The sequence below is a fragment of the Hyperolius riggenbachi genome, chromosome 1 (genome assembly GCF_040937935.1).
Source record: "Hyperolius riggenbachi isolate aHypRig1 chromosome 1, aHypRig1.pri, whole genome shotgun sequence".
Taxonomy (NCBI): domain Eukaryota; kingdom Metazoa; phylum Chordata; class Amphibia; order Anura; family Hyperoliidae; genus Hyperolius; species Hyperolius riggenbachi.
Genome location: NC_090646.1, coordinates 443,982,674 through 444,008,367, shown reverse-complemented (window position 1 = coordinate 444,008,367; position 25,694 = coordinate 443,982,674). Strand labels below are relative to the sequence as shown.

At 42.4% G+C, this 25,694-nt stretch overlaps 1 protein-coding gene across 1 annotated transcript in view; it reads left to right on the top strand.

Moving 5' to 3' along the window:
- The window catches only part of BCR (BCR activator of RhoGEF and GTPase), a 94,368-nt gene extending 70,672 nt beyond the window's left edge, over positions 1-23,696 (top strand). Inside the window, exons 12-23 of the mRNA XM_068238341.1 lie at positions 95-170; positions 264-368; positions 1,076-1,150; positions 1,260-1,357; positions 3,792-3,926; positions 12,594-12,653; positions 13,320-13,429; positions 13,598-13,737; positions 15,065-15,199; positions 15,306-15,411; positions 18,833-18,995; positions 21,731-23,696. Of these exons, the coding sequence (XP_068094442.1) occupies positions 95-170; positions 264-368; positions 1,076-1,150; positions 1,260-1,357; positions 3,792-3,926; positions 12,594-12,653; positions 13,320-13,429; positions 13,598-13,737; positions 15,065-15,199; positions 15,306-15,411; positions 18,833-18,995; positions 21,731-21,820 (1,293 nt within the window). The 3' untranslated portion in view covers positions 21,821-23,696. The remainder of the gene's footprint in view (positions 1-94; positions 171-263; positions 369-1,075; positions 1,151-1,259; positions 1,358-3,791; positions 3,927-12,593; positions 12,654-13,319; positions 13,430-13,597; positions 13,738-15,064; positions 15,200-15,305; positions 15,412-18,832; positions 18,996-21,730) is intronic.
- Positions 23,697-25,694: the final 1,998 nt, after the last annotated feature.

Below are 25,694 nucleotides of genomic sequence, written 5' to 3'. Positions count from 1 at the left end.
TTCCTGAACTGACCTCAGTCATTATTATTTGTTTGCTCTTATCACGCATGTGTGTCTGGTCTTTGCTTTTCCTATAACAATCCCTCTCATATAGGGTTATACAGTCCTCACGTGGTCAGACTATGAGCGGGCTGAATGGGGAGAACACATCCGAGAGCAGCAAAAAAAAAGTGAGTGCTTTACATCCTGTGACATAGTGAGATCTTAAATATTGAACATAGAGAACTAAGCATCACCAAGGTTTTGTTGCTTTTTTTATGTAGGTGGGAAAAGCTTCTCTCTGTCCTCACTTGAAATCCAGATGCTAACAAATTCATGTGTGAAGCTGCAGACGGTCCACAGGGTTCCTCTGACCTTGAGTAAAGAAGGTGAGCAGGATTTAAAGCAGGTTTTGGTTAGGATCCCCGTAAAATAACTATGAATTATTGAAGGGTCTATGTATACATGTACAGTGAAAAGGTGAACTGCCAGTTTGCATTATTGTGCAATAAAAATGACAACTTTCTGTTTACAAAGAAGCAATGAGGCACATTGTTGGTGCTCATCGCAGGTGCTCACAAGAATAGCTTGTGGTGAATGCTCGTCAGGACCAATAGGTTGCAAAGGAGCTTGCAATTGGAGAAAAATGCAAACCCCTCCTAATCAGGGTCCTTTGGCCCAACCCCCTAGCCAACAGTAATAGCCATTTCTGTCAAGCAGGTGGAGTGATGTTCTTTTTCTCTGTCATTGTTTAGCTACGATCAATTCCATGTGTCATGGCACTTTGGTATTGCTGCACTTCCATGATTGGGGAACCATGGGTGCTTTGCGATTCCTTCAAAGTACCAAACGTGCCTCCTTAGACCAAATGCAGAGAAAGAGTGAAGCAGTGGCTGGTGATGCATGTTTGGAAGGAGTTACACTGTTTGTGCCTTTGTGGGGCAAGAAGAAATTGAAGCCCTAGTTTAGGTCCGTTTTAAAATGCTTGTGATAGTAAATTGTCTAGGGCAACATTATCTTAGGCAAACAAGTGGTACAGAAAAGGCCTTTTTATTTTTTGCCTTGACAGCTTGTGTTACATTTCTTCTTTCCCCAGATGATGAATCTTCTGGCCTATATGGGTTTCTGAATGTCATTGTTCATTCAGCCACTGGGTTCCAGCAGAGTTCAAGTGAGTAAGATTTCAGAAGACCCTTTCTGTAGCTATAGGCCACCGTAGCTTCTACATGAGCTGATTATGAGGCTTTTTCAATTCTAACAATATAATTGGTTTCTGTCAGATTTGTTCTGTACACTGGAAGTGGACTCGTTTGGATACTTTGTCAATAAGGCAAAAACGCGGGTTTATCGCAACACAACTGAGCCGAGCTGGAATGAGGTAAGGAATAGGCTGGATGTTATCATGCTTTACCACACTGCTACTTGCCTTCTCACCAAGAATCCTACGCTTGTTTAAAAGTCTGTAAGCCATGTCACACAGGATATTTGCATACAATTTGTAGCAAATCCACCACAGTTGTGAAACGACTGAATGCTGGAGGCATTTTTGGACGGTTACTGGCATTTAAGTGCATTTCAATACAAGTCTATTGTTAGCTAAGTGTTGCAGCCTCTAGAAATATGCAACAGTGACATGTCACAACATCCAGAGAGCTATTACAGTAGTTAGCCTGTGTGATGTGGCTCTCGCTACTGATGCCTGTCAGTATTATAGTGGAGCAATTGTATCAATTTAGCATTATTTATATGGCAGCCTCCATTATATCCCTCTTACCACAGGGTCATTTTAAGCACAAGTGGCAGTAGACTATGCTTTCAGGAGAAACCACCTACTCTTGCTATTTGTACGACTCACCACCGTGGACTTGAAGTACAACTGTTGAAAATTCCTCTCAGAAATACCCCTAGATGCATCCTCGTCATACATGTAGTCAACTTTTACTCTAAAAACTTAGAAGCTTGCCAAACAGTGTCAATGCCACATCTACCACTGGTTAGTTTCTTTTCACTATGTTGGAATTTCTTATTTCTCTTGTCCCTGGTGCAGGATGTGAGTGTAAATGATTCCAGTAGGAAGGCAGGTCAATCCCCTGATGATAGAGCTTTTAAACTTACCCACACCATCCAATCTAAAACTCAAGTACAACAAAAATGCAGGACATCCACTTACATAATTTGCTTGACTGAAGAATATTATTAGCTGATTTAGGGCTAAAGTCTATGTAGTTGCGTAGTTGCTTATCTGTTTGTGCTTTATTATTGGAACAATCCTGTATCTCTGTAAGCCACCCCTTCATTTTTGGGCACCCCCAAAAGAGCCATATTTTATCAGTTGCGTGTGGTCCGGTATTAGTCATGGAGAGAATCCGAAGACATAACAACAAAAGTTGTTTAGGTGATACCTTTAATGACTAAGTGTACAAGATTTTTTTGCAAGCTTTCCAAACTTTTAAAGAGACTCTGAAGCCTCCAAAAAAACCCTGTTTTTACTTTACAGTCTTCTTTAGCATTAATGCCATAGATGAAACGCCGCATCCCCGCGGCTGAAAGCTCAATTAATACCCCCAAAATCCCTGGGCAAAAATCCACGACTTTCCAGGTCGTGGATTTTGTTGCCCGGGGAGGCAGAGCTTAGCGCTGTAGCTCTGCCTCCATCCACGTCAATCTGCACTAATCGCCGCCTCTCCCTGCCCCTCTCAGTGAAAGAAGAAGATGCGGAAATCCACTTAGATTGACACAAGTAGAACTACTGCTCAAAGCTCTGCCTCTACACGGAAGGAGCCCCGAAATTTGCCAAGGGGATTTGGGGGGTATTAATTGAGCTTTCAGCCACAGGGATGCAGCGTTTCATGTATGGCATTAACGCTGAAGAGGACTGAAGTAAAATTAGGTGTTTTTAGAGGCTTCAGACTCTCTTTTTAGGTTTCTTCTTCAGGCATATTTCAGAACTGTGAACCTATGGTTGGTTCTGATCCAGTTCTGAAACATGCCTGAAGAAGAAACTTAAAGTTTCAAAAGCTTGCAAGGAAATCTTGTACAGTTAGTCAACAAAGGTATCACCTAAACAACTTTTGTTATGTCTTCGTATATTATCAGCACCTTGTAAAGCTGCTGTTGTTTGGCAACAGACCTGTATGATCAGATGGCTGCGTAAGAAAAGGAGGAATGCTGAAGTGTTATCACACCAACCCACTGCTAATAAGGTTGCAGGGTACTGAATCTTTTCTGGACTTCTATGAATCAACCCCATACTTTATAGGTACCGTATTTTTTGGACTATAAGACACACCTAGGTTTAGAGTACAAAAACCAGGGAGAAAAATATATACTAAAACTGGTGCATTCATGGTAAAGGGGCATTTGTGGATTATGCCCCCTTTGTACCTCATGCCCCCTTGTACCTCTTGTGTCTCCGTGTCCTCCTCTGTCCCCCTTGTGTCCTCCTGTGCCCCCCATGTGTCTGTCTCTGTCCTCATCTAGGCCCCTTTGTGTCCCCCTTGGGCCCTCCTCTATGCCCCTTTGTGTTCCCTGTGTCCTTCTTTTGTCTCCATGAGTCATCCTCTGCATGGGCACATTACAGGAAGTCCCCGAAATTGTGGCGGCTTGGAGGTTCACATTGGCAGGTGTTCACAAAAACAACCTGCATTGAACTGTAAGATGCAGTGACTCCCCCTCCCCCCCCCCACTTTTGGGGGAGAAGACGTGATTCTTACAGTCCAAAAAATACAGTATATGCTGGAGTACAGAACCTAAACATGGACACGAGTTGTTTAAACTGCTAGCTCATCTGCTATTCCTTTCTTTATACACAGGAATTTGAAATTGAACTTGAGGGTTCTCAGACTCTGCGCATCCTGTGCTATGAAAAGTTCTACAATAAGAACCGCCCTATAAGGGAAGATGGAGGGGAATGCAGTGAACGAATGGTGGCAAAGGGACAGTTACAGGTAAGAGTGGTGGAATGTTGACTGTAGAAGATGCTGGTGTAAGGTAATGCACATATAAAAGTCATCTAATAGATATAGCTGCATATAGCTTATAGACCTCTGCCGCTGTGAGTAGCGCTGGTATACAAATATCTCCTGCGCATAAGATTACCTTTGCGTGTACAGTCCCAGGGCAATAGACAAAGCTTGTCCTCCGTCACCAAGCCGGTCAGATTTTCCACGCATGTCAACCGGACTGTGCACTCTGTACTCCGACAGTATCCGGAGTAGCTGCTGACGTCACTTCCTCATGCTGCCTTCCTGCGTTCCTCTGAATGGAGCAGTGATATTTCCTTGCATTCCACCAGGAGGGTTGGATTCTGGGAACCCTCGACGTGACCTCCCTATATACCATTATCCAACATGACGTGGGTATACAGGCAGTGAAGCATTACCTTGATTTGGACCTTAGTCTACGGGAGGAGCAGAAGGGGTTTATTTTGAAGGCCATAAGGTATATATTGACCCATAACTACTTCTTATATGAGGGGGAGTACTACCTCCAGATGAGTGAGACGGCAATGGGGACTCGGTTTGCCCCGAGGTATGCCAATCTCTTCATGGCTCATTGGGAAGAGTCCCATGTTCACGGCCATGGGTGCCCCGGGGCGGACCTGGTCTTGTGGAGGAGGTTCATTGATGTCCTATTCATCTGGAGAGGTACAGAGTTGGCAAAGGTTTCTGGAGAAGATTGGGTCTATTGATAGAAATATTAAATTTACCTCGGAGACGTGTTGTCAGAGGGTGAGTTTCCTGGACCTAACCATATACTGTATGTTGAGGGGAACAAACTCAAGACATGTACGTACACCAAGCCCACAGATGTCAATGGATATATATATTGGCCACCAGCTGTCATCTGCCCTCATGGTTAAATAATGTACCCAAGGGACAGTTCATAAGGCTAAAAAGAAACTGTACAGAGGAAAGTAAATGCAAAATAGAAAGAGAGGGATTAAGCAAAACATTCTCTGAAAAAGGTTATCAGACTGAATTTATAGATAAAGCAAAGGAGGAAGTGGATAGACTTGAACGCAAAGACCTCCTGAGTAAGAGGGTACATGATGAAACGATGGATCACTCCCTTAAAGTCAGCTTGAAATACTATGCAGTAAAATGAATTATTAATAAACATTGGTCTATATCAAGGGAGGATAAAATTCTTAAGGTAATTTTACCAGGAAAACCGACCTTTATATTTAGGAAACCGGGGAATGTGGGGTTGAGGGTAGCGATGGCAGCTGGTGGCTATCAGAGGGATAGGAGGGTAGAAACTGAGGGAGGATTTGTTAGATGTGGGAAGTGTAATAACTGTAGGAATACTAGAGGGTATAGGAAAGTTAAAACTGTGGAAGGACCACATGGGGTCCATGAGATTCACCAACTGATAACCTGTGACACGAAGGGGGTTATATATTGTCTAATTTGCCCTTGTGGCAAAAAATGTATTGGCCGCACCAAAAGGGAGATTTTTAAAAGGATTGGCGAACATATGAACAATATTAAGAAAGGGTGGGAGGAGCATCCACTTTCAAGACATTTTAAAAGGTTCCATAATTGCCAGACCCACAATATAATGTTTTTTGGAATAGAAATAATAAATAGGGACCAACGGGGAGGGGATTACATTGCTAAAATGTCCAGAAGTAAAAGTAGATGGATTTTTGATCTGGACACCATTGCCCCGAAAGGCCTTAATGAAGGGATGAAAATATTTGGCTACATGAAATAGAAGGAATTAAAGTGTAGAAATAGGGATTTATTATGAATGTGTGGTTTAGAACTGAGGACTATCTGATGCATCAGGGAGATAGATACCTTATGCCTGGGTGCAATATGTGGTGTGACAGGGTGTCACAATGTTTATCAGAGAAAGTGCTGGATGGTGTATATGTTGCACCACGATTCCAGCACTTCATGTGTTAAAAGGCTCCAGGAATATTGTTGTTTTCTTCTTTCCTGAAGCCTATTGGGAAAAAGGAAACCAGTCTAGGGTCCTGGAGCCGGTCAGGGAAGAGCTGGGTGGGTTCCCTGACCACCTGGAGCCAGTCCGGGTTTTTCCTATCTGTGTGCTGCTCACACAGGTGTAGTACTTAAGTTAGCAGGCTGGACAATGGGGGAGCTTCCTGTATGCAGTCTGCCTGAAAGCTGCAAGGAAAAGGAGCTCTGTGAGTAATTGCAAACCTGCTAAACTGTAAGTTGCTCTGTTTTGTTTCATGGACTGTGATCAAATACATTTGTGTTGCTAGTATAGACAGGACTGCTGAGTGAGGTAGGCAGGAGCCAGACGGCTATGTTTATTTTCCTTTTTGTTTATTGTTTTGAGCAACTTGCAAAATAAAGCCTGAGCAACAGACTGGTTGTATGGGAAAAACTGGTCACTACCCCTGTTTGTGCATGGTGGAATCCTGCAAGAGGCTGCAACAGTCCACAATTGGTGCTCGGATGCGGGCATAAAGATTCCCTACCAAGTGCGTTTCATCTAGCAAGTTGGTTGCATTACATCACGTCTGCTGTTTGTAAAAACGATGGAAGATCTTGTGTTACGCTTGGCTCAACTTAGTGCAGCCCAGCAAGAGGCAAATGTGCTGCAGCGAGAGACTAATGCACAGCAGGCTGCCCAGCAGGAGGCGCTGGCTGCACAGCAGGCTGCCCAGCAGGAGGCACAGCAGGAAATTGTACGTCTGCTGAGTGCTCAGGTGACAGCCCTGGCTGAGGCAGCAGAGAGAGATAGGAATGTGCAAGCTGAAGCTGCCAGGAAAGACAGAGAAACCCTTGCGGAGGTTCTGCAGCAGCTGAACTTGCGCCAGGAACAAGCTGGCAGTGCCACTGGTAACAGTGGGTTGGTTAAAGCAAGCCACTTTCTCCAAAAGATGACTCCACATGATGATGTGGAAGCATTTCTGAATACATTTGAGCGTACAGCAGAGCGAGAGGCGTGGCCTAAGACCCAGTGGGCAGGCTTGGTTGCTCCGTTTCTAACCGGTGATTCTCAGAAAGCATATTTTGATTTGACTGCTGAGGATGCTCAGGACTATGAGAAATTAAAACTAGAAATTCTCCGCCGGTTGGGGGTCACTCCAGCTGTGCGGGCCCAACGAGTGCTCCAAAGGTTTTTTTGGCCTGGGGTGTTTGCAGAAATCAAACGTTACTGTGGGTCTTGCCCAGAATGTCAGTTGACGTCCCCTGCTCCTCATTTCCGGGGCCCCTTGGTACCACTACCCATCATTGAGGTACCTTTTCACCGGATTGCTATGGATCTGGTGGGGCCCCTGGTGAAGTCTGCAAAGGGACATCAATACATTCTGGTGGTTTTAGACTACGCCACAAGATATCCAGAGGCGATTCCCTTACGGAACACATCAGCTAAATCAATTGCCCGGGAACTGTTTCACATGTTTGCTAGAACAGGTATACCCAAAGAGATCCTGACAGATCAAGGAACGCCCTTTATGTCTAGGGTAATGAAAGATTTGTGTAAATTACTGGGTATACAACAGTTAAGGACATCAGTCTACCACCCTCAAACTGACGGGTTGGTAGAGCGATTCAATAAGACTCTCAAAAGTATGTTAAAAAGGGTGGTTGATGCAGACGGGAGAGACTGGGATTGCCTACTCCCTTACTTGATGTTTGCAGTTCGTGAAGTACCTCAGTCATCTACTGGGTTTTCCCCGTTTGAGCTTTTGTACGGGCGACACCCCCGGGGACTTTTAGATATTGCAAAAGAATCATGGGAAGAGGAGCCTTCTCCTCACCGCTCAGTTGTGGAACATGTTTTACAGATGCAGGACCGCATCACAGCAGTAATGCCCATAGTTCAGGAACATATGAGGCAGGCTCAAGAAGCCCAGAGTCGTATCTATAATCGGGGAGCCAGACTCAGGGTTTTTGAGCCAGGTGATCGGGTCCTGGTTCTGGTCCCCACAGCAGAAAGTAAATTTCTAGCAAAGTGGCAAGGTCCCTATGAAATTGTGGAAAAAATGGGGGATGTGAATTATAAAGTACACCAACCTGACAAACGGAAAAAGATACAGATCTATCATGTTAATTTAATCAAGGCCTGGAAGGACCCTTTAGTCTCAATGGCAGCTGAGCGTCTCAGTCCTTCACTCCAGGGAGGAGTTCCTGAGGTGAAGGTCTCGGAGGCTTTATCAAGGCCCCAAGCCCAAGAAGTAAAAGAATTCCTCCTTAGAAATGCTGACGTATTTTCAGATTTGCCAGGGTGCACTCATGTGATTGAGCATGATATTGTTACAGATCCACAAGCTCGGGTTCGCCTGAAGCCATATCGTATTCCTGAAGCCCGCAGGCAGGCAGTAGCAGGGGAAATTCAGAGAATGTTGGAACTAGGGGTTATTGAACCGTCACATAGTGAGTGGAGTAGCCCTATTGTCTTGGTACCAAAACCTGATGGTTCATTGCGGTTTTGCAATGATTTTCGTAAACTTAACGAGGTCTCAAAGTTTGACACTTATCCGATGCCACGGGTGGATGAGTTAATAGAAAGATTAGGGCCAGCAAGGTACATTACCACCCTGGATCTAACCAGAGGGTACTGGCAGATTCCACTTACTCCAACTGCTAGAGAGAAGACAGCATTTTCTACCCCACAGGGCTTGTTCCATTATGTGCGAATGCCATTTGGGCTTCATGGGGCCCCAGCCACCTTCCAGAGGCTGATGGATGAGGTCCTCAGACCACACCAGCATTTTGCATCGGCGTACCTTGACGACGTTGTGATATTCAGTTCGGACTGGGAAAGTCATCTTCCCAAAGTTCAAGCTGTTATCAACTCCATTCGGCAGGCCGGTCTGACTGCCAATCCAAAGAAATGTGCCCTGGGCCTCGAAGAGGCACGATACCTAGGGTACATTATTGGAAAAGGCCTCATCAGACCCCAGGTCCAAAAGGTACACGCAATCAAGGAATGGCCTCAACCTTGCACAAAAAAGCAGGTCAGGACATTTCTGGGCATGGTAGGATATTACCAGAGGTTTGTCCCAGATTTTGCCACCATAGCTGCCCCACTTACGAACCTAATCAAAGGCAAAAGCTCAGGGGGAATTACTTGGAACAAAGATGCTGAGGTTGCATTCTGTAAACTCAAGGAAGTGTTATGTAGTGGGCCAGTCTTGATTGCTCCTGATTTCAAAAAAAAGTTTGTGGTACAAACGGATGCGTCCAATGTGGGCCTAGGCGCTGTGTTGTCACAGATGGTGCATGGAGAGGAGCATCCAGTGGTATACTTGAGTAGAAAATTAACTCCGGCTGAGAAAAACTATAGTATTGTGGAGCGTGAGTGTTTGGCCATCAAATGGGCCTTGGAGGCTCTACGATACTATCTGCTTGGCCGTCGGTTTCGTTTGGTGACTGATCACTCCCCCCTTACCTGGATGGCACAAGCAAAAGGTCAGAATGCGAGAGTAACTCGCTGGTTCCTGTCTCTACAAGACTACAACTTCTCAGTGGAGCACAGAGCTGGAAAGCTGCAGGCTAATGCTGATGCTCTCTCCCGTACTTATTGTATGTTTATGGAAAGTGTCCGTACCCACGGGTTCGAACAGAGGGGGGAGGTATGTGACAGGGTGTCACAATGTTTATCAGAGAAAGTGCTGGATGGTGTATATGTTGCACCACGATTCCAGCACTTCATGTGTTAAAAGGCTCCAGGAATATTGTTGTTTTCTTCTTTCCTGAAGCCTATTGGGAAAAAGGAAACCAGTCTAGGGTCCTGGAGCCGGTCAGGGAAGAGCTGGGTGGGTTCCCTGACCACCTGGAGCCAGTCCGGGTTTTTCCTATCTGTGTGCTGCTCACACAGGTGTAGTACTTAAGTTAGCAGGCTGGACAATGGGGGAGCTTCCTGTATGCAGTCTGCCTGAAAGCTGCAAGGAAAAGGAGCTCTGTGAGTAATTGCAAACCTGCTAAACTGTAAGTTGCTCTGTTTTGTTTCATGGACTGTGATCAAATACATTTGTGTTGCTAGTATAGACAGGACTGCTGAGTGAGGTAGGCAGGAGCCAGACGGCTATGTTTATTTTCCTTTTTGTTTATTGTTTTGAGCAACTTGCAAAATAAAGCCTGAGCAACCGACTGGTTGTATGGGAAAAACCGGTCACTACCCCTGTTTGTGCATGGTGGAATCCTGCAAGAGGCTGCAACAGTCCACAGTGGATGGACCCCAAAAATATTTTCTAAGGAAAGAGAGGGAAGGATAGAAATATGTTTTCCATTGTGAGCATGTTTATAAGACATATACATATATCTTATCTATGGAGGGTAAGAAGATATTCATGGCTGGTCACTTTAAGAGAATGCAGGAGGAGGAGATATGGATGTATAAATATGGCTACCACTGATCCTGATGAAGACGACCGTGGGATCGTCGAAACATGTTGATCTAAGCTAGAAGCCCCAGAAGACCCTAGTATTCTATAGTGGTGGTCCGAGTGGTTGGATCCTGAAAGAAGAATCACTATTCAAGTCAGCGCTAATCTATCGGTGGTGGAACGCAAGGAAATACAGAAGGACGCAGGAAGGCAGCGTGAGGAAGTGATGTAAGCAGGGACTTTGGATACTGTCGGAGTACAGAGCGCACAGTCCGGTTGACGTGCACGGAAGATCTGATCGCCTTGGTGACGGAGGACAGGCTTTGTCTATTGCCGTGGGACTGTACACGCGGAGGTAATCTTATGCGCAGGAGATATCTGTATACCAGCGCTACTCACAGCGGGAGAGATCCCGGAAACCCATAACAGGAGGTACTGTTTATTGTGCATATTGCTCACGGTCACGGAGACTGCAAAAAGCTTGTATCCTCAGTCTGGATTATATATGTGACTCTTCCGGTGAAAAAAAATATATATATATATATATACCTTTTTAGTATGATGATATATACACAGTATTTGTACATACTGGAGTCCATTTAGACTCCTACTGGATTTTTTTTGAATATTTTACATTTAATTTATATATATATATATATTTTACATTTTTAAGGGCATCAGGTAGCCCCCACAAGTGTGTGTATGGCGTGAGAGAGTGGATGGTGTATATGCACCACATTTTAAACTTGTATTTTTTGCTTGAATAAAATGGATATTAGCAGAATGTCTGATCCTTTTATGTCCAGCGCTCCTTTATAACCTATAGTATATGACCTTTTATGAGGTGTAGGGTTTGGGTACCCCCACCTAATATTGAGGAAGCAGCAGGAAGAAACTTAGTAAGTGTTTTTGGTGGGTATTATTTTTGTGTGTAAACAAAATCCCACTCACTATTAACATTCATTTGTCTTTTAAACATATTAGTGCAGCGCCACCTCTAGTATTATAACTTCTAGACCTGTCAGACTTAGAGGCATGTAGCCATTGTGCCCAACATAACATTTAATTTGAGGAATCATGAGTTTTAGAATGACAACACAGCAGTAGCTCTTCATTCAGGGACAGCAGCCAGCAGTAGGGATGATCGATGAGATGCTGATTTTTCCAGCTTGCCTGCAAATATAATGCAAACTTGAAATTGGACTAATCATAACCAGCCGAAAGTGTTTTTGATTGCCCAAGTCAAAGCTGCCTCCGACAGGAGACCAGGGTTCAAATCTTGGCTGTTCCTATTCAGTTAGCCAGTACCCATTCAGTAAGCAGTCTCCATAACGCTGATCGATGGTCTATTGAGAGCACTGTTAGTGGCTGCAGCTCTCTTTGAGTTCCAACAGGAGAAAAGCAAGAAATTCAAAAGTTAGGGTTGCTAGCTTTAGGAGTATTGGTGGGGGTTGTTATTGCCTTTCAGTACATTTTTTTTTGTCACTTACTGTATTTATTTGTTAATAGAATTTTAAAAAGGATATACCTCGCTCCAAGCCTTTTACATTATGCAGGCTGGTATTGTCCAGAGCAGCTGCATTTAGAACTGTGGGTCTCCCATGCCTAAACTGTACCAGCCAGCCCACTTTGTCCTTGACATTGAGGGGTCCTCTGAAAGTGGGGTGCATAAATACTCCACCAGTTGTGTGCCCTGCTAGTAGATTTCATTGTCCTTGACATTGGACAAGGGTGCTTTGCAAAATAAGGGAACAATTTCCACTTCCTCTTTGCAAAGTTCCCACCAATGTCAAATATTATATGGGCTGGGATGGTGCAGGAGGCAGAGCCCCATACTCTCAGCTACATGTTTTGCTTATCTGTGAAAAAAAAGCAGCTTACAAAAGCTTGATGTGGCATTGTTTTTTTTTTTTTTCAATTAGGCATGTTGAGGGCTATGGCTAAAGGTATTTAAGGCGATCAGCAGGACAGCCAGGCAATTTGCATTGTATAAAAATAAATTGTCAGCTTTCATATTCCTCTTGCTTCAGGTTTCCTTTGACCATTTTTTCACTTAGGAGCTCAATCTGCTAGCTTTGAGTGGTGCATAATATAATGCTATGCAAATGTCTTGTTTATCTGCTGAAATAGTTAAAATAATGTATAAGTACCAAATAATAAATAAAACTATCCTAAAAAGAGCTGTACATTTTCTTTGAAATATCTCTAAAATATCAGGTCCGCTCTTAGCCACTGTGGGCACCTAAATTCTGTGTTGTTTTTACCCCTGTCCTGATCCTTTTCCTTTTTTCTATTTCAGCTGGACCCTAATATGGTCATGGGAAAGGACTGGCAACGCTCAGTAGTCTCTATGAATGGGGTAAGCAGTAGTGGACAAGGCATCTTTGCGAGCAAAAATAATTGCTGAACATATACACCCTTCTCAATGGGTTCACACCAAGTAATGGTCCTGATTGTTTCCCTTGTTGATAAAATTCAGACTATTAGAAGGGAGAAAGGAATAGGGACTACAAGTACAAGTAGCTGTAAATGTGTACAGGGCTGGCGCTTCAATATAGGCAAAGGGGGCAGTTGCTCCAGGGCCCCCGCATCCGTAAGGGACACCAAGTGTCCCCTTTCACCCCAATAAATCATATAGCTGCCGGCCAGAGGCCCCCCCCCCCCCCCCCCCCCCAGTGGAAGAGACACTCACTCACCTCCTCCAAGTTCCAGACAACGCAGCTCCCGTCTGTCTCCCCTGTAGTGACACTTCCTGCTTTGAACGGGTTACTTTTGCCCGGGGTCCTTATTGTAGCTAGAACCGGCCCTGAATCTGTATTACATAAGTGGCGGTTCCAGTATCTGAGCAATGATGTGTACTGCTGTAGCATTGAACCCATATGTCCAGCATTGATTGGCTTTTCTCTATAGTTATGTGTGGCCTGTTTGAGTTCTCTCCAACATCTGTGTAGCTCTGATCTCAGTTGTACATTTACTGCTCATATTTGCATAACTCGCCCCATCAGTTTTATTATTTTGTCTTTAGATAGAGGTCAAGCTATCATTGAAGTTCACAAGCCGAGAGTTCAGCCTAAAGCGCCTTCCATCACGCAAACAGACTGGGGTCTTTGGTGTGAAAATTGGAGTAGTAACAAAGTAAGTGAAAACTACTGTGTGAAACTCCTTTTTATTGGGTTCAAGCTCTGAAATAAAAAGTGCACTCGTGTTTATCTCACTTTACATGAATCTCCTGTGAAGGAAATGTAATCACTTTGTTTTCCATAAAGATCATTAAAAAAATATTTTCTTTTTTTTTTGTTACAGGAGGGAGCGCTCAAAGGTGCCATATATAGTGCGGCAATGTTTGGAGGAAATTGAGAGGCGTGGCATGGAGGAGGTTGGCATCTATCGAGTGTCTGGCGTAGCTACCGACATTCAAGCTTTAAAGAATGCTTTTGATTCAAGTAGGTGCAGAAAGAGATTGGGTAAACAAACCAATTGGGTGAACTGGGACAGGGGCTTATTCACAGCAGGCATGTTACTCATACGTCTGTGATGTTGTGGGAAGGAGCCCACACACAAAGTGCGACTGCACCTCAGGATTGAAAAAGGATGCACTTTGTATGTTGGTCCCTTGCGACAGCATCATAGGCATAAGACATATGAGCTATTGTTTTCTTCTGGAACTAATTGTATGTACTCATGTATATGCCTGTAAAGATGCAGCTTCTTCTAGCTGTGAAACACGTGTCAGGCGATCTTTGAACTCTGCATATGGAGCTACATGCTACCATGCTACCTTTCATGTTGCATGAAACCAGTTATAATAAATATTAATGGGAAATTACGTCTGCAACATTTAAACCCCAACTTTTGAAATATGGATTGTAATAATGTTACTGGGTAGTTTCTACCACTCAGTGTGCATGTAAAATGGACGAGAAAGATCTTTTTTACTGGCTGCTTCTATAAGTCTATTATATGCCAGCTGTGAGCCAAAGAATAAAGCGTTACTCCGCTATTCTTTGGCTCAGTGTGGATGGACCTGAAGAAGTGGGGGCGCTCAGGAAATGTGCTGCATGACAACTGCTCTAATAAAGTTTGTATGTCGCCATAACTTGGTAAATGGCCATTCTAGGGAGGGAAGTGATATCCCATTGCCATTCCATGTTAAACATTTAATTTTTGGAGAGCACCTCGTATTTCAAGTGGACCTGAACTCTTGCACAGGACAGAAGGAAAATATAGAGAAATGCACCCTTATATGTATTTAGAGAGTTTAGGCCTGTTTAATTCCCCCTCATTTGTGTCGAATCACAAGCTGTAATTTGATCCCTCCCCTGTGTCAAATGACTGCCCATGGCAGATAAGCAGATAAGCCAATTTGAAAGCACAGGAGGTAAACAATATGTCTGCTTCCATGAATCAGGAAGTAGAAACTGAGCAAATTTATTTTAGGATTTGTATCGGCTGTAACAAAGACATTTTTTTTTGCTTAAAGGTGTTATTATGCTGTTGTGTATCTTTTAGAGCAGAGAGGAGTTTTGCATTCAAGTCCACTTTCAGTTAGATCCACAGCTCAATTCTATTTGGTTAAATAAGACTAGCATAACACTACAACAATGCATGCAGCAGCACGTTGCCATGCAACTGTGTGCGCATCATTTCACCTTTTCATCACTGCTTTTTGAATTTTTTCTTCTTCTTCTAAATTCTACAGTTTTGAGTGAAATATTGTCTGCAAATAATAACAAAGCAATAGTGAGATGGTATTTTTCTTTATTCCGTTAGATAACAAAGATGTGTCTGTCATGATGAGCGACATGGATGTAAATGCCATTGCTGGTACCCTCAAACTCTATTTTCGGGAACTTCCAGCTCCACTCTTCACAGATGAACTATACCCCAACTTTGCAGAGGGGATTGGTAAGATTTAGTGATTCCTTTTATTTTTTCTCTCATTTAATATTGGTTGTCTCCTTATGAGAAGTGTTTGTCCAGCTTTGTTGATGAGGGTTTTATTTTTCCACAGCACTATCTGACCCTGTGGCCAAAGAGAGTTGTATGTTGAATTTGCTGTTGTCTTTGCCGGAACCCAACCTGCTCACATTCCTTTTCTTACTGGACCACCTCAAAAGGTAATATGGAGAAAGCCCAGGCAGTGCTAACATGCTTCAGTGAAGTCAAAGACACTTGTTGATGGTGTCTAATAGAGGTGTACTGTATTAGCTGGAGTTTTCACTGAGTATTATAGAATCTAATATTTCAAACATTCTGAGAAAAGATGATTGGTTGTCATTAGGGATGGTCAATGAGATTAAAATTGTTCCATGTTCATACAGGGCTATGCAAATTTTGTATGCAAATTTATGCCACCAGTCAGATAGCACCTTGGCAGAATTTGATTGGTCCATTTTCAAGCTGCATACATTTACATTGAAAATGTGCATAATCGTGCATAAACTTGGAATGATTTGAATCTCATTGACCATCACTAGTTGTCATAAGAGTGCAGTATAAAGTAATATCCAGCGTCAGGTGTTGTGCAGTGCTATCTACATTGCTCAGGGCCAGAGTAAATTCAGTTGGGGAAATGGATCATTAGATCTCACACTTTCTTATATATGTCACCCTTCAAGATGACACATAATGTCCTTATCACTGTAATAACTTCATGGAAATAAAAGCATTAGAACAGAAATGGTTTGGCTACAGAGACAGTCAGCTGACTTCCTCTGAGCAATTGTCTGCCACTGATGTAACAGTACATTGAAATCTAATTCATTGGCTGCTATGGGTCAGTGGACTTTGCACTGCATCATTTTCTTTACAGAATTGTCAGTATCGAAAATGGATCTCATCCAAATAAGATCTAATGAACCAATAATTCTCTTATATTGCCAAGAAAAATCACTACTTGTTGGGGGGAACCACAGAAATCTGTTCCCTCTGACACTGTAATGGATGAGATTCCAAGAGAGTGCAAGGCCAATTTCCCTTATTGGATTATACATCAGTAACTAATCTGTAAAGAAACGTCTAACATTCACAAAAAATCTATTTGCTGACAGTTTTGCCTTCAGTCACTGTTATTTATGTTTGAAATGTCAGTTATACTACTCTTCCTTTTTTCAACATTTGATGAAAACTGTGTTATGTTATTCAGTATATGGCCTTATACAACTCATACATCAATTTTTATATTAGTATGAATATGCTGGTTTATCAGACTTGTTTTACTGTCATGTTGCTGCATCTAAAAGTGAGGTACGACCTGGTCAGAAGCTAGGAGTGTTAGCTCTAGACAAGCATATTCATTTACCTTTCAAATGCAGTTATTGTTAGTATTATAAAGGTCAGCCAGGGTAGTAATGTATTGCTAAAAGTGTCAGCAGTGTTTGTTAGTCTAGGGGCTGCTGCTCATTGTTGGGCTGTTGTGTGTTGCTAGTCAGTTTACCTGTTGTATTGCATTGTACAGCTGAGCATTGTGTTGTCACCATATTACCTCTGCCTTACACTCCCATATTCAGATGTATTTATCACGGAATTCTTGCTTTTAATGGCCTGTACACACACATGACTTAAGTCGGCTGAGGTACCGATAACGACCACCTCAGCCGATAATCAGGCGTGTATACAGCAGCCGGGGCCCCCGACCTGCAAGCCATCCATTGGGCGGATCTACTCAACCCCAGCAACAATGATCTCCCACTAACCCCATTGTTCTGATCCTCCACTGATCCCATTGTTCACGCTGCTCCCCCCACCCACTGCGTGCCATCACACACCCATCGCTAATCACCCCTTAGTCTTGCGTGTGTCCGGCCTAGCCATGTCTGACGGGCCATATCTGTCATGTAAAGTTTCATGCTTTTATCCACAAATCAGAAATTCAACCATCTCCTTCATTTTTTTGGTTTTGTTCATAAAAGTTGCAGTATACCCCCCTTGTAAGTAATTTAAGGCACATTCATCAAACTGGAGGTAGGACTTTTTCCATGATTGAAGTGAACCTCCTATAAAAATGAACAAGTAGAAGGATGTACTACTTGCAGTGTGTCCTGTGGTATCTTTGCATTAAAATACCTTCCACTACTTGGAAGTGCCCATTATCGGGATGCCAGGGCTCCAGTGGGAATCATCTTAACATGCAGCCAACAAGAGTTAAAGAAGAACTCCAGGGAAAATAAAGTAATAAAAAAAAGTGCTTAATTTTTACAATAATTAGGTATAAAGGATTTAGTCAGTGTTTGCTCTCCCTGATTTGCATTCAGACATTTATCACATGGTGACATTTTTACTGCTGGCAGGTGATGTCACTGGAAGGAGATCCTGCTTGCATTTTTGGCAGTTGGAAACAGCTGTTATTTCCCACAATGCAGCAAGGCTTCCACGGTGTGATGTCAGGACCTCAGAGCTGTGAGGCGCTGACATCACACTGTGGGAGGGGTTTCACCACAAAATCAGCCATACAGAGCCCCCTGATGATCCGTTTGAGAAAAAGAATAGATTTCTCATGGGAAAGGGGGTATCAGCTACTGATTGGGATGAAGTTCAATTCTTGGGTACAGTTTCTCTTTAAATAAGGATGAATTAAATGAAGCCTTATGCCCCTTTTACACTTGATACATTCCATTGCAGTGTGACTGCTCATCAATTGCACCGCATCAGCCCCAAAAGGTCGCACCTCACGTTACCACTGCAGTTGTACCAAACAGTGAGGTACACTTTACAATGAAGGTATGCCTTATTTCCAAGTTAAACGCGCAGGATGCACAGCTAATCTTGCGTCGACCCGACAGGATGTACCACGTCGCACCACAATTTATGTGAAAGCCCCATAGGACTATCACTGCTTTTGTGATGGGATGCGGCATTTTTGTGTGACACAATGCAACGGAACGCAGTGAGGGGCAGCACGGTGGTATAGTGGTTAGCGCTCTTGCCTTGCAGTGCTGGGCCCCCGGTTCCAATCCCAGCCAGGTCAACATCTGCAAGGAGTTTGTATGTTCTCCCCATGTCTGCGTGGGTTTTATCCGGGCACTTCGGTTTCCTCCCACATCCCAAAAACATACAGATAAGTTAATTGGCTTCCCCCTAATATGGTAGGGATTAGACTGTGAGCCCCTCTGCGGGACAGTTAGTGACAAGACATTATATACTCTGTACAGCGCTGCGTAATATGTCAGCGCTATATAAATACTTGAATAAATAAATAAATAAAAACTACATGTCCACCTTCTCATGCACTCACATGGTTTACTGTAATGCAGGGATTCTGGAAAATGTTGACAAGCATCTATCCATTCACTTTGAGTGTTACATGGTAACACCTGGGTGACATGTCCACTGACTGAATTCAGAGAGGAAAGGAAGCAGGCTGTACTACTCTGCCAACAACACAAGTGAACTGTCCACCACTTTCCTTTATGCACGGTTGATATACTGTTATTACTAAACTGCTATTAGAACTGTACATATTACCGGTAGTTGGACTTTAACTCACACTTGTAGCAAGAAACCATATTACTTTTTTCTAACATTTCCTTTCTGATTTAGGGTGGCTGAAAAGGAGAGTCAGAATAAGATGTCTCTACATAACCTGGCTACTGTGTTTGGTCCAACGCTGCTGCGACCATCTGAGAAAGACAGTAAGATCCCCAGCAACCCTACACAGCCAATCAGCATGGCTGATAGTTGGAGTCTGGAAGTGATGTCACAGGTATTTTGATAGTGTTATGTTTTATTCCAATAAGATGAGATGAAATACAGATTGAAAATATAGTGCCACTTTCCCTGTTGATCATCTGTTATGCCTTCCCTCCCTAGAAATACCCATTCTGTCCAACTGAAATGTTTGAAATAGAAATTTAGATTACTGTAAAGGAAGGTAGACTGTTGTGGCTGCATAAACATTCCATATAGATTGTGGATGGCAGACGCACCCATAACAGGGATCAGATGTTTTGCAGTTGTCTATGCACAAAGTTGGTATTTCAAATGCCTTTATGGACATAAATCAGCAAAATTGATAATTAAATCTACTGCACAATTTCTTTTCATAGCTCTCCTTTACATGAACAGATTTTATATTCAGGGTAGAGAAGGTGGCATTTATTAGAAATGTTTATTTTAGCATTATTGGAATACATTTAACCACTTCACCCCAAAGCGGTTTTTACCCTAACGGACAAGAGCGATTCTCACCTTTCAGTGCTCATCCCTTTAATTTGCAGAAAGCTTAATCACTACTAATCACAATTAAATGATCTATATCTTGTTTTTTTTCACCACCATTTGGGCTTTTTGGGGTTTGACATTTGTTTTCAGTAATTACTTTATTTTCTATTCATTTTAAAGAGAAAAACAAGGAAAAAAAGAAAAAATACACTATTTCTCCAATTTCATCCCCTACAGTTTTAATATAAACAATGCTACCATACATAAAACCCACACATTTTATCTTCCTATTTGTCCTGGTTATCACAAGATTTTAATTATGTCCCTAGTACAAAGTATGTTAACAATATATTATTTGGAAATGAAGGTGTATTTTTTCAATGGTGTTTTTTCCCCACTATTTTTACGTACACGGGAATGCACGCGCATGCATGGGAGCGCGCACGTGCACAGTGGCAGCAGCACTGTCTGACTTATAAAAACGTCCTGGAGCCGTTAAGAGGCTCTAGCAGGACATTTTTATACGCCAGGTTGTCATTAAGTGGTTAAAGCAGACCTCCAGTGTAAGTTACAGTTAGTGTCAGGGACAATAACTTTATATCTTATAATACATTACAGTAGCCGCAATTGTAGTTACTCACAGCTCCCCCACTGCACACCATGTAATGTGAAGGCCCTGCCTCCTTCAGAGGATAACGTCATGCCATTTATTCTGGATGCTGAGTTACCTCGTCCACAGCCCAGCCTCCAACGCTGTGGCTGTGGTGTAATTGTGCAAAATTTCGTCCCTCCTCATAAGAGCAACCTCACGTGATTACACTGTGGCCACACTGCTGGGGGTGGGCTACAGAGCTGGAGGCTGGGCTGTGGTGGAGGTAATCCAATCTCCAGAAAAGGGAGTGGGGTAACACGGGGGTGTGATTTGGCTGGCTCTCGCTGATCGCTGGCTATAGCAGGGCTGCTATACACACAGATTCTCTGCAGAGGTAGTCATTAATAGCTGCCTTGGCAGAGTTTCATCTAGTGGATACATGTCAAACTCCGGCCCGCGGGCCAAATCTTGCCCTCAGAGCCATTAAATTTGGCCCTCAAGTGGTTTCCCCACTTTACATTATGTTTGGCCCACTCTAGACCACCAGGGAAGATATATTAGAAGTGGGTCAATTAGATGGAAAGCACTAAACACTAGGGAACTGTAGAGGGGAGGGAGAACCACTAGACACCAGGGAACTGTAGAGGGGAGAAAGGACCACTAGACACCAGGGAACTGTACAAGTGGTTGGAGAGGGGTCATTAGACACCAGGGAACTTTATAAGGGAGGAAGGTGGCCAGTAGTCATTAGGGTTGGCCCGTGACTTGGTCCTAAAGTACAATTTCTGCCCACTTTGTATTTGAGTTAGACACCCCTGATCTAGTGTATATACACAGCTTTAGTCTTTATGGTAGGAAGCAGCAGGATGTAGATAGAGTAGAATCTCGTCATGCTGGGAATAACACGATGAGATTTGTCAGCAGATTTATTGTCTGAACGATTTTCCAATCGTTTTTCTTATCAATTTCCATTAACTTCTATGAGAAATCGATCAGAAAAAAGATCGAAAATCAGATCGCACCTGTCGGAAATTATCTATCGAACCATCTATATGTCAAAATATCTCATGGTGTATTCCCAGCATTATAGTAAAGTCTGATATAGTAAACGTCTGGCTATAGTCCTGGCTACAGTACCTGAGTCCTGACCATCGGCCGGTATGAATATACATTGGGCTCTATTCACAAAACGTCTTATAAATGACTTATTTATCACCTAACTGATAAAAATAACCTTTCAGCACATTTACAAGCAAAATAATCACTCAAAGTAAATTGTTCCTGATTAACTTCATTTCAATATTACTTTTCTTATTTTAATTATATTATATTTTTTCCCTTTGGGGGCTTAAATAAGTAACATAGATAAGGTGAATACAGAGGAAAACAGGTGACAAAGCTTTGTGAATCATGCCCAAAGTGTTCCCCTGTTCTGATATTGTAAACTCCCTGGCCAGGTCCTGTGAAGTTTACTATAAAGGGATTCTACTGTATAGCCTCTGTTTGCAGAACATTGCCTGGGAATTTGCAAGGACTCTTGAAAGCTTTTCATTGTCTGTTACCCAAGTGTTCCTTCAGTGGTGTATATCCATTAGGTATCCAGTATACATGATATGTATGGTTGCTCATATATTTTTTTCTTCTATGTAAAACGTATCCTAATGAAATTCTGACCTGTCTTTCAGGTGCAAGTTCTGCTATACTTTCTACAGCTTGACACCATTCCCACGCCAGACAGTAAACGTCAAAGCATTCTCTTCTCAACCGAAGTGTGACTAACTGCCAAACCCCTGCGCATTCCTGGAGACGGGTCTCTGCCTCTGAATAGTCACATGGCTAGCCTGTAATCACCACAGTGTGTGTGTGAGAGAGAGAGAGGGTGGTAGGGGGGTGGCCGGTAGAATACCCACCTCTGTAAAACAGCAATCCTTAGCTGGCTTGCACTAGCATTGAAAGTGCTATTCTTAATTTATTTATTTATTAGTTCTTAGAAAAAAAATGTAGATCAGGTGTGGACTATCAGCTCCCACTTATCTATGAAAGGATGTAGAAGATGTCTGTATCTTGTCAGGAAGGAACAAAAAATGAAGTTTCTGCTGATTGCTCTGCCTTCACAAATATTGTACATTTTATTTTTTCATTTAAACAGCTGACTGTTCTTACCATGACAACAGTTTGTGTTGCTTTAGAGCCGAGCTTCAGCTTGTCTTTGCACAGTGTTACAATGTATGAAGATGCAATAGCTTTTTTTTAATCTCTGGTTTCCATATAGGATGCGTCATAATAAGCTTCAGCCACTAGATGTCAGGATGGGCCAACACACCAGCCCTGCTGCTGAATTAACCTTACCAATGCTGGATTTTTCCGAGGTCCATATGTTAGTGATGGGTTTCTCTTACTAGGATTTCCTTGTGCCTGGTACTTCAGGTGTATGTGTAGTAGATTTTAGAAAGGTTTTACTGTCTGTGATGTTTGCTGCATGTATTTTCAGGAGGTGAATTGTTCTGATTGACTTGACCTGTTTGTGTTGAGGTATAGCCAAAAAAAAAAAAAAAAGTCTAAATCAGGTTTTTTTGTAGAAGCAGACCGTATTGCCCTTTAGAAGAAATTTAATTGTTGGGCATTGGTCTTATTATCTTGGCCTATGAGGTGTCTTAAAAGCGGCAACAATGTGCAAAAGGTGTGGTCCAATGAAATATCTAGACCAGAATCTGAAGCCATAAATTGTGACTTTTTATAAGAAGCGTTATCATGTCCCAGAATTTGCCGGAGTAACTTCCTGGAGGATGCTACGAGTTGAAAGCAGAGCTGGTCTCTGTGTTCAGGAGTTTTACACTTTGGGCCACAGGATTTCACTGCCAGAAATGTGGAGGGCATACTTCCATGTTATTTTCTTCCCTGGTGTCCAATCTCAGATACTGTGTGAACTCTTAAGTGTGAAGGTTGACGACTGTAGTAAATGTGAGTGATGTGCTATGATGTAAGCTGCCCACACTTTCTGACTTGTCAGGCAGCTGCTGAGTGCTCATTTGGGGCTTTGGTTGTTTAGTGTCTTGTATGGCGTGGAACCAGAGGTCTGTCTGAATGTTCTAATGAAGATGAACAATGATTGTTCGCTGTTAGGATAGAGTGACTAATGCCACGTGTAAGGCTTTAGAATTTTACATTCTAGGCCAGTTTATTTGAATGAATGTGCAGCTTTTAGTTGCATTCTGAGGAACAGCAATTCTAACCCTGTGCAAAGCCTCAGATAGTAAACATGATTTGGTACTTTATAGATCTTGTTGAGGTTCTCTGATCGCCACCCAATAAAATGGGTTTGGGTTTTTATATTAATACAGCAATAGTTAATGGTTTGTGATATGTTGTACCTCTGTCCTTTGTACATTGCCAGTTGAAGTACCCACTGCCCTGTTTGTTGTTACTGGGAGCAAAATGAACTAACTCGGCGCAGCCAAGCAGATGTGCGTTTCATTTTCCTATTTAGGGGTAGGAGAGAGCCCCTAGATACATACATTTTCTGCTTTTTTTCTAAATGGATAAATAAATATTAAAAAAAGGGGAATTATATTGTATTTGTTAAAATATTCAAAAGCATTTTTAGCCTCTGTTTATACACAAGCTATTCAATAAACTAAGTCTGAAATTAAACTGTGATAGTGTTTACTTTATACTTTACAGGTACACGCTAAGCAAACATTAAACATTTGCATTCAAGCTCAAAGGACATTTTTTGGTATTTGTTTTGCACATCTGGCTTTCCTGTATTTTTAAATCACCATGGTTGCTGAAATCCTTATTTCTAAACAGCTCTGAATAGGAACCTGCTGACCACTTGGCCCTGAATTTAAAGGGAACACGAGTTGAGGGCTATATGCAGGCTGATATATTTATTTCCTTTTAAACAATGTACATTGCATGGCTGTCCTAATGATCCTCTCTAATACTTTTGGCCATAGACCCTGAACAAGCATGCAAATCAGATGTCTCTGACAAAAATCTGGCAAGATTAGCTGCAATCTTGTTTCAGACTCTACTGACCAGCAGGGCTGCCAGGCAACTGGTATTGTTTAACAGGAAATAAATATGGCAGCTTCCATATGTCTCTCACTATAGGTTCCTTATCACTATCACTATCTGAAAAAAAGCATGCACTTATAGCCTGTAGTAGCCTAAAAACCCTTATATGAAACCCAAAATATAAAATAGGAAGTTTGAGCCTCCTGTATGAGGAAGCATTAGCACTTCAAGTAGCTGTACACGGCTGACACTGCTCTGGACACTCAATGTTTCAACGAGCATCAGGCTCATAAAATCAAACAACTCATTTCTTTATTCCATGTAAAAAAAACACTTCTCCAAAAGAATATGTAGATAAATACACATCAGATATTCTCACTGTAAAGTACTAAACAACAATAATAAGCTCCAGATACACAACAATAATTATAGCTCAATATAAGGTGCAATGCAGCAACAGCAAAGTTCAAATATCAAAGTTAATTGCAGCTCAAACTAAGCAACAATAGCCACAGATTACTGTTTCAGATCTCAAGGTGCCCATACATCTTGCAATTTATAGGCAGATCAACCATGAGACAGATCTCTGATTAAATCCAATGAGAGCGAGATCTGTTGGCTACCCATATATTGCAGGCAGATTCCTGATCGATTTCAGCATCGTGATATTGCCCCAGCTGCGTCGCCGCCTCTGCCGTTGTCCCTCCAAATGTTAATGTGCTCCCCTGTTTCCTGTGCATTAAAATCTCAAAAGCTCATGAAGGAGCAGCTGGAACAGGTGAGATTTTAATGCACGGGTACCGTGTGGCGAGCGCATTACTATTTGAGGGGACAGTGTCTAGGGGTTCATCATTTATCCCAATATTGCTCCCTGTTACCACTGTGCACTTGATCGCATGTTACATCAATGCATTTGACTGATTTCGGCCCGAAACTGGTCAAATTGTCGATCTAGCATGCTTGTTGCGGCACCATTTATCTAGTTCGATAAAATTATCATTTTGGATGGTCGATCGGGCTGCATAATCACTAGATGTATTCTTAAGCTTTAGAGTGATAATAAACTTGTGTATTTGGAGAATGTACTGCTCATCACCACTAGTGACATAAACAAGATTCCTTTCCCACAATGGACCTTGTCCCACTTTCTGCCCTGAGGCACATACTGTATAACAGGTTTACCAGGCCAACAATATACCACTACATACATATGCAGGCAAAGTCCCACAAATTTAGGATAGTAATCAGACGCCATGCCTGTTATACTAAACAACCCTCATGAAAAAAATTACATTTTGTTTTACACTGCTTCAAGAATTGACCGTTTTGTTAATGGTGTCATCCCAAGTATATACAAATCAAAGTAACTCCCTCTAATGTTGGGGAAGGCCAGTGATGGTTTAATCAATATTTTGTCCAAAGTCCGCCATAGTAGTTCAAGTCTGTTTTATTGGCAATTCCTTTGTATATCACTCCTTGGAATAGGTCAGTTTGGACTTCAAACTGACCTATTCCAAGGAGTGATATACAAAGCTATTTTCAATAAAACAGAGACTTGAACCACTATTTGTCCCCACACCGGTACCATGTTCTCAAAAAATGGTAAGTACAGCTAAACACAAATCAGAG